The 9,961-nt window shown below is 34.8% G+C and overlaps 1 protein-coding gene across 1 annotated transcript; it reads left to right on the plus strand.

The window, feature by feature from the left end:
- Nucleotides 1-1,384: 1,384 nt before the first annotated feature.
- On the plus strand, nucleotides 1,385-9,729 carry LOC143613381 (protein MALE DISCOVERER 2-like). Its single transcript, XM_077087096.1, has 13 exons — nucleotides 1,385-1,585; nucleotides 1,691-1,823; nucleotides 2,064-2,135; nucleotides 2,904-3,047; nucleotides 3,452-3,595; nucleotides 3,852-3,947; nucleotides 4,016-4,065; nucleotides 5,544-5,969; nucleotides 6,954-7,144; nucleotides 7,229-7,361; nucleotides 7,439-7,593; nucleotides 8,500-8,691; nucleotides 9,230-9,729. Exons 1-13 carry the CDS (start codon nucleotides 1,480-1,482, stop codon nucleotides 9,485-9,487), a joined length of 2,100 nt encoding a protein of 699 aa, XP_076943211.1. The 5' UTR covers nucleotides 1,385-1,479; the 3' UTR covers nucleotides 9,488-9,729.
- Nucleotides 9,730-9,961: the final 232 nt, after the last annotated feature.

Consider the following 9,961-nt stretch of genomic DNA (forward strand, 5'->3'; position numbering starts at 1 on the left):
CAATGTAAAAGAATGAGGGAAATGAGTTTCAATCCCAATGTTGTTTGGTCATTAGTCTTAGAGAAATTGTTGACGTCAATAGAAAATAGAATCGAAAGAAAAGATTTTCCTCGATGAGCTAGCTGCTGACAGTTAGGCTATATGATCTTTGCTTGCGGCATCCCTAAGTATTCGGTTAGGGTCTTTCACTTAATGAATCATGCCTTTTTTTATATCAGTACATTTGGCGCAAGACGATTCCTCATATAAAAGGTTGGAATGGGATCGGGCGTTTTCATGTCTCACCATAGTGCCCAGTTTTCTGATTGATGAACAAGAAGGAAAATGGAATTCTTGGATATTCTGACTCGCCCCGGCTAATTTTTCTATGTGTACGTCAATTGAATGAATGAGAAGGCAACGAGTTTTAAAATGAAGAAAAATGTGTTGGTTTATCTCTTTGGACTATGAGTTAAATTAATTTGTCTATGCTAGCTCAACCATGGTACGCTGGGTGGTGTTCTTAAACTTGATTATCTAACCCTAGTGGTGTATCTGCATCTCTGGTTGGATGTCATTGTCCTACGTTTGTTTGGTGGTGATTTATGTATCCAAGGAGCCATAGAATTATCCATTTCTAGCCAGTTTACTTGATTATAAACTTTTATATCTGTCGCCTACTCTGATTTTCTGTCATATATTAATTATATGTGGAAGAGATGAAAATGGAGATTGAGTTTGAGAGTTGGGGATGCTATTTCGTAGTATGAAAATGGATGTGGTGAAAGCAATATAAGATTTTCTATTTTGATCCTACAAGTATTCTTGCTAAGCCAACCTTTAGTCACCATTTTCAACTTTACATTGCTTAATTCTTTTATCACCTGCATTTTTCTGGAAATGGATTGTTTAGATTCTTTCATTACAAAATGGAAAGAAACATCAACAAAAGATGCAATTATACAAAGAATAAAGTTGACTGCCTTGGTTCCATATCTTTTGATTATAATTTATGCTTTCTGTTAGATTAATTACTTAATGTTGAGGTCTTGAGGATATTCTTTTTCACATTCATTTTATATTCTTTCTTCTAAAATACCACAAAAAAGCTGTTTGATTTCTGATATCTATCTAAAATTTATGTTTTTCAGTTTCCATTTGAGTCATTGAAGTTTGCAACTTTTGTTGGATGATGTCAAATGCCACAAAAGGAGGTGCCATAACAAAGTTAGAAATCTGTACAATGAGAGACCCTGATATTTCCATTAAGAGGGGTATTTGTTATTACTGTATTCTTATAATATAGGGTTTTCATAGGAGACTGACAATTAGATTCTTTATCTGTTGTATAGGTTACCATTTTTTTTCATTTGTTTTGTAAATTATCGTATGGTAGAAAAGTAGAGAAAAAAAAAAGAAAAAGAAATAAGAATTGGTTTACAAAAGAGGCTTAGGTTGCCATATAAAGCTGGCAAATTTGTTTAGAAACCATTGCTGCCTATGCGCGTAATGGGGGGTAGATGGACAACATATAAACTCGGTTCATCTTTTTTATTGCTTTTGGTTCTTTTTCAAATTCAAGGGTGCTCTTCACTTAACCCTGAAGGTATGTTAACGATCTTTTGCAAATCTGGTTCGTTATTTGGTGGAAATTTATATACAACGTGTTGTAGTTTTTAAGTGTTTTAGGCAGTTTTTAATTGGAATATAGGTCTGGCTTTATTGGATTTTTGGGCTGGTGTATCTCATGATCCGTATGACGCGTTCAGAAGTTGGTTTCCTGATAATCGTGATCCGTGCTCGTGGTCTTATGTTCATTGTGTTGATGGTAATGTTCATGTGCTGTAAGTTCATCACTCTATGCTTTTTGCTTGCCTGTTTCAATTTTCTTTTCGCACCAAATGGATAATTATCGTTTGTTTTGCTTGTTGGCTGATAGAAAATGACCAATAACCCTTTCTACTTGTTAACTCCTGAACAAACAATCACTTTGAAAAAATATATCTAGGATTAATGGTAGATAATATGACTAATTTCTATTTTGAAGTACTGTGCTTGATATTTTTTGGATGTTCTGTTTGAAGGGATCTCAACGGACTATCTTTGGAAGGAGTATTAGTACCTGAGATAGGGAATCTTACACATTTGAGACGTCTGTGAGTGCTACACACTTCTATATTGTTTCATCAACTTATCATAACACAAATCAACTCGTATAAATCAATAAATTTTATTGAATAAGGAATGTTTTAATATAAATTTTCATTTTCATAAATTGATACAAAGGCATGTCTGCCATTTAAGATATGATCATGTTATCATAGAGTTTGGTAATTTTATTTGCATTTGTATTTTGTAGTTTTCTTTTATATCACAACTAGCTATAATGTTTGATGGCCTGTTTGTTTCCATCTTGTTGTAGCATGTTAGATTTAATTTGTGAAGAAAGTTCAATTTTCATCTTTTTGAGGAAATTATGTTGCGTGAAAAACTGAAATTATCTGGTTATGAACGTCCCCCATCAATGTTTATCGCTGATATTGCTTTGCTGATTCGTATATGATGATTAAAGAATCTGGCAAACAAACAATTGATCAAGGAGCATATGGTTTTTCGCTATCTGTGTATTGAAAGAACACTTAGCTTAAACATAATGTCTTTTGTAAATTATATAAAATACCTTCTTTTTGTCTAAATGGATAAATAAACATGTAACTTCAACTTGGATAGTTTCCAAACAAAGAAAGTGTTGCCACTATCATTTGATAACTTGAAAATAGAAGTTTGCACTTTGTAGAACTTAGATAGTAGCAACTTTGAGGCACTTAAAATCACTGCAGGAGCACCAAATATGAGGCACGTGACTTTACTAAGAACCATTTATTACATTTTTTTTACTATTGTTTTCTTTTATGTTTTACTAGTGTTCTCTCACGGAATAAGTTCTCTGGAGTTATTCCAAAAGAGCTTGGTGAACTCACAATGTTGGAAGTGCTAGACTTACGGGATAATAACTTGAGTGGACATATTCCTTCAGAGTTAGGAAGGATGTATTCACTAAAACGGTTGTAAGTGAGATAAATCATTCCTTCTCTTCTCTATAAGTTTTTTCTTCCAGTAAGTTCATAATCATTAGATAGTCATGTGCATGCTTGGCACAGATTCATCGTCTATTGAGACGTTTATGCGTTATCTGTCACATGTCAAACGCATCTATATCAGTTTCTAAACCGAAAGTAGTTCACTCGATAGTCAAAGTCAAATTATGAAAGTTAGTATATAACAAAACAAGCAACTGTTAGTTTTGTTATACAATTCAACAAGTTTATAGCCGTTCATTGAAAATGTACGTAGGTCATATAGAATCTTTGTTAGTAAATAGTAACATTGTATGTGTTTGTTTCAAAATGTAAACAAACATTCTCATATATGGTCAAATGAGTACCTTACATATTATAATTGTGTATTCTAGGTTTCTCTGTAACAACAATCTTGAAGGACCAATTCCCATGGAACTCAGGACTCTCAACTTTCTCTGTGATATGCAATATGATGAACATCTTCCATCCGTTGTTGGCAGTGGAGTCGGATGTTTAAGTAGAAAATTGGGACGATGGTAATACAAACTCAATATTATAATACACTTAAATACGAATTCATATTATCTGATTTTTCGATGTGTCTTTTGGAAGTGATCATGGGATATTGAGTAATCAAAATCAGATAAGAGCTGTAATAAAATGTTTTTAACTTTTATTAAATTCAGTATGATCAAAATCTTTATTTTACCTCTAATTTGTGTAAATAACTGTTATCAAAATTCCTCTCACAATTATTTAATTGATTTCTTCATTGTGTTTTATTATTGACAGCGTATGGCAGGAAGGCTCTAAACTTCAAAAGAAAGCTGATTCTCTTCTAAAACAAGTCAAAGAAACAGTTTCTGGTTACCTTATTCCAGTCCAACAGTAAGGAAGAATGTCATATAACGTCATGCTTATTTTTTGCCTATTAAACTTAATTTTATTCACTAAAGTTTCAGGATTCACCAGAGCTCCAGGGGCAATTGCCACATTAGTGAAAAAAGTAAGTCAAACAACTACATTTAGTGAAGTGTTTTGACTTTTAGTGAAATGCCCAAAATATTATTCAGAAATTGGAAGAAGTGAATCTTACTAAAATATTATAAAGTAAAACAGAGGGCTGTAAACCATCTAAGCCAAATGAGACCTTGTTCATTTTTGTTCATCCAGTATTTATCAGAGAAGCGAACTGTTCACGAACACAACTGAAATGGAACTTCTTATTGCTGTTTATTAAAGAAATGATTTTGTCAGCGTTCGTTCCTTAAATAGACCAAAACTGAGCATACAAACACAGATGCACAAACAAATATAATATGAGAAATAAAAATCAATTTTTTAAACTCAATATGAGAAGTAATCACCCATAATAATAATTAGGAATATTGGTTTTAAATAATCCCAACTATGGCCTATTGGTAAATATCAGTTCCAACTTTACACTTGCCTGCTGGCCGTCCCAACTATTGATGTATTTGTTTTTAACGGGCCGCGACTAACGGATGTTAACTCCGTTAGTAATTTGCTGACGTGGACCTTCTTCTCCGGCCGCATCACGCCAGAAACTTGCCGGAAACCTGCAACTCGCCTCCATTCTCCCTAATGTCGTCACACCGTCTCCCTTCCTCTTCAAAAGACATCGGAAATTAGAAAATGAAGTAGATTTCATCTTCTTTCATGGCCAATCCCTATATACCAAACCCGATTTTATTTTCAAATATTTGAAATCAATGTTACACGATTTACAAAATAAGCATAGGGCTTTTGTTAAGAGGGTAAAAACGAGTCGAATGATGTGTCAATTACCTCGAATGGTGCACGATTGACGAGGGTGGACTTCGCCGGAGACAACAACGGCGGCACGTCGGTTAGGTTTCGAATGAGGGGAAAGATAGAGAGAGATGGTGTAACGATATTAGGGAGAATGGAGGCGAGTTGCAGGTTTCCGGCGTGATGCGGCCGGAGAAGAAGGTCCACGTCAGCAAATCACTAACGGAGTTAACATCCGTTAGTCGCGGCCCGTTAAAAACAAATACGTCAATAGTTGGGACGGTCAGCAGGCAAGTGTAAAGTTGGGACTGATATTTACCAATAGGTCATAGTTGGGATTATTTAAAACTAATATTCCTAATAATTATAATGTTAAGTACTTTACATAATTATTTGAATTTGCTTGTTATAACAAACTAAAAATAAAAACAATATAAAAGTCTTTATTTAATGCCTGTACATAAACAAAAGAACATTAATGAACTAAGATAAGAAAACGCAAATGAATTAAAATAAACGGACACATTACCGAACGTTCATGGACAGAAATGAATGAATGTGACTTCTGTTCATGTTCGTTCATTTAATTAATTGAACGGAATTCCATTCATGTTCGTTCCTTTATTAAATGAACGAACTTCTCGCAGAACATTTGGTTCGTTTACAACCCTACTGACGGCTTTGTGATTCTTCATTGTATGCCTAAAGCAGCCGGTGAACTGGAAGCAGAAATGATGGAAAACTATGCACGTCGAAAGCTTGCAGAACAATCTGTAAACCTTGCAGCTGCACCCTCTTCTGGTAACAAGATTGGGCCACCAAAGATTATAGCTCTCCCATATGCTAGAAGTAGTGGATCATTTCCTGCTGTACCCAAGTTCAAAAAGGAACATAATTCACCACCGACACCACTTGCCTTCAATCAAGAAACAAAACCGCCAGCAAATCGGAATACAGAAAGTGAAGAAAGTAGCATTTTAGATATGTGGAAGATTTGGGTTATATCTTTCTGCTTACTTTTGTTGATAAGCATGGTCATAGTTCTGTGTCATCACATGTGTCAAGGTCGAGCAGTAAAGACCATGGGACCTTGGAGGACTGGCATTAGTGGACAATTGCAGAAAGCTTTTGTTACTGGTAATTCTTTTTTCTTTCTTCATCCAGTTTATACTTTATACATATACTAGTTAGTAGTTGCAGGTTTGGATTTGCAGTTATTAGTTTTAAGTGTTCAGATGAATAGATTCTTTTTATTTTAAGGGTTAAATACTTGGTTTGCTTTATACTTGCTTCAACAATTTTTTTTCCTTTAAATTCTTAAACCTAATTTAATTTTGTTCTCAAATTCTTTACCTTTTTAAACATGCCTGAATTGATCAGTTTTTATATTTACTTCTTTAAGTAACCGGAAGTTGCCAAACACTCAAAACTTCTGATTATATGATTATAACAGCTTCAAACATCTAAAAGCTATATTTACCGTCTGATACGACCCCAAACATGACACGAAAAGAATCAGGTTTTGTGTTGGCTAATACAGTCTGTTTGTTAAATGGGTAACCTAGGCACGACTCATTAAGTATAAGGGTTTCTAAAAAGGTTTCTATTTAGATTTTAGAGGGGGTTATTTAATAAGTATTAAAATTTGAAGTCTGATACGTTGCTTTTAATTTTCTCGTTAACTTTTCACGAAGTCCTCATTTCCAACAACTTTATTCATTACTCCATGTTTCTTGATATGGAATGAAAGATAAGGAGCAAAAACAATTAAAAGGACACAAAATTTAAAAAAGGTTAATTCAAACCAGAGCCACTGCGATACTCAACAATCATAATTAGACAGTTGGGTGTAATAAAAGTTCTAAAACATGATGCAGAGATGGTGCATCTAAATCTTGAACTTGTCATACTTAACTCACTTGCGATGACATTGATGTTGTAAATTTTGATTATTTTAGAAAGTAATAATAGATGAAATAGTGACTCAAAGTGGTCAGTCCTAAACCAATTTATAACAATTGTTTGTGTAAGATGAGTTATACACATTTCTGTAGAAACTCAAATTATAATTTGTTATATTAGAGTGCGTATCTTGATTGAAAATCCCAACTTCATGCACAGGTGTTCCAAAGCTAAATCATACCGAGCTAGAAACAGATTGCGAGGATTTCAGCAACATCATTGCGACAAGAGAAGGTTATACACTATATAAAGGAACATTATCTAGTGGAGTTGAGATTTGTGTAGCGTCAACCTCCATTGCCAGTCTCAAAGATTGGTCAAAACATGCAGAACTAGGATTTCGCAAGAAGGTTTGTTTGTTTTGTGGTTTTAAAGTTTTGATCCATCTACGCATTTATCTAGCTAACACATATATGCTTATGCAAATTGCTTAGATTGATACGTTGTCACGGGTTAATCACAAAAACTTTGTTAATCTTCTTGGTTATTGTGAGGAGGATGAACCTTTTGTTAGGATGATGGTGTTTGAGTATGCAACTAATGGCTCACTCTCAGAGCATATCCACGGTGATGACTTGATTTTATTATCTTCTCATTGGATTATGGTTTTTAAATGCATTTAATGAAATAAGTCGATGTTACAGTTAAAGAACTTGAACATCTTGATTGGATCACACGGATGAGAATTATCATGGGAACATCCTATTGTATCGAGTACATGCATGAATTAAATCCTCCTATACCACTCACTAATGTGACCTCAACAATGATCTATCTTTCTGAAGATTATGCATCCAAAGTAAGAATTGTTATATTATCTGATTTTACTTAGATATGACATATATTGATCCACACGATTATATAGGCTCCGTCCAAAGGGACGCACCATATACACACACCACTAACATGTCACAGGAATATGGCCATACAGGGTATATTGACACAAGATGAGTTGGTTTTGCCATAAAAATGCGGCCCATATGATGTGGTACATTTACATAAAAATGACTGATGTGACCACTATCAAAGCCATATGGCCTGTTCAACGATTTTAACTCTATCATACGGCCTATATGACACTGACATGTCATATGGGAATATGATATAGTCCTATAGGGCTGTATAAAAAAATGCTAGACTGGTACATCATACGGGCCAGAACGGAGCTGTATGAGTTGGTATTGTCGAATTATACAACCGTATGATGTGGTACACCAACACAAGACTGATGTAGCCACTGGGAAAGTCATACGGCCCGTGCAACCTTTTTAGCTCTATCATACGAGCTATATGACAATGACATGTCATATGGGAGTATGGTCATACGGGGTCGTATAACATGTTAGACTGATATGTCATACGGCCCTTATTGTTTTATATGGGGAGTATGAGTTGGTGTCGTTAAATTATATGGCATGTATGCTGTGGTACACCGACACTAAACTGACGGAAGTGGCCATTTTCGCTCGGTCTTACAGCGCGTATGATGCCGTCACCCCTATTGACCTTGTGATAGTGTAGATCACCGGTGTATCTAAAGCACCACCCATAATATATTCTTTGTAATCATGTTTGGCGTACATAAATATTACTATGTCTTATAGTCTTGGCAAAAGGTTTTTCGGCCAACCTGACCTGTTTTGACTGCTACAATAACTATTTATATTGAGAAAGGAAGACATTCTAAACGAGTGTAGCTTCTCAGATTGCGGAGGTGCCTTTCTGGACCAATTTGATGTCAACAGCAAAGGTATCTGCGGAATTTGATTCAGATCATTCGGTATTGCTACCACCCATTGATACAGAGACAAATGTCTACTTTTTTGGTATCTTGATGCTTGAACTCATTTCTGGCAAAGCTCCTCCTTCAGACCAACAAAGACCTCTTGAAGATTGGGTAAGGAAGTCTTAATATTTCATACCGGTGATTTACATGTTATATGATAGTGCTTTGTAGAGATAGCAAAATGGGCGGGTTAGATAAGGGTAAAACGGGTAATTTCTGCTGGTACTATGGGTCGACCTGAAATTCTTTTTGTCACAATTTTTTTATAAACTAGTGTGTAAAAATGGTATCTTTCCATTGGTTTTATTAATGGTGTTAGCAAGTTGATTTAGTAGGCTTTATGTATTACAAATGCCAAAAAGTCAACATTATACTTTACAACAATGAGTGATTTTGAACCAATTACTGAAAGGACTAAAAGACCTTATAAATGGTGTTCTAATTTCACTAAAAGATAAAAATAAAACAATGGTTTTTAAAAGTCATTAGCATTGTTAAAAGACTTCATTCTTACACATTTCTGCAACATTAGTGGGTTGCTAATGATTGACTATAATTCTGTCATATCGTTTTTAAATTAATAGTAATAGTAATAGTAATAGTAATAGTAATAATAATAATAATAATAATAATCCATTTATTCATGCAGGCTGCACAATATTTAAAAGATAAAAGTAGCACGAGTGATATGGTTGACCCAACACTAAAATCATTTAAGCAAAACGAACTTGACATCATATGTGAGGTTATTGAAGAATGCATCGAGCAGGATGCTCGAAAGAGACCAGCTATGAAAGAAGTAGTTACAAAGCTAAGGGAAGTGCTACGGATATCACCCGAGCAAGCAATTCCAAGCCTGTCGCCTCTTTGGTGGGCCGAGCTTGAGATATTATCTGGTGAGGCTTAATGGAACAAAAAATATTGAAGCTAGATGACTCATCAAATCCCTTTGGGGTTAATGCTTGTAGATTTCGCGTGTTAATAATGGGATGTTTGAGGAAAATGGTGTAGTTATCTTTTTGTATCTCGGGTCTAAGGATATGTTTGTCAAGTAACATAGATTGTCTCACGTGTGTACTTGAAGTGTTTTCGAGGTAACGATGATATTGTTTCAAATCAAGATTTACGCTGAATATGTACTTTGATAAAAGGAAACTGAGTGAATCAAACTTGCTTGCTCAAAACATATTAGCATTGCTTCGTTTCGAGTAACAGTTTTGTGATTCAAGTAGTTGTAGAAGTGATCTGGTAACCCCTCCCCGTCTGATCATGATCCGCCAATTAAACAATGCCTTCAAATGCGACTAGTCTTGGCAAACAGGACGAGTTCGTGTTACAGATCAAAACGGGGTTTAAGTAAAATTAGTTTTGGTTGAGACGG

Source organism: Bidens hawaiensis, unplaced genomic scaffold, assembly GCF_021521415.1.
Source record: "Bidens hawaiensis isolate Kalapana, Puna unplaced genomic scaffold, B.hawaiensis_p1.1 tig00037243_1, whole genome shotgun sequence".
In the NCBI taxonomy this organism is placed as follows: Eukaryota; Viridiplantae; Streptophyta; class Magnoliopsida; order Asterales; family Asteraceae; genus Bidens; species Bidens hawaiensis.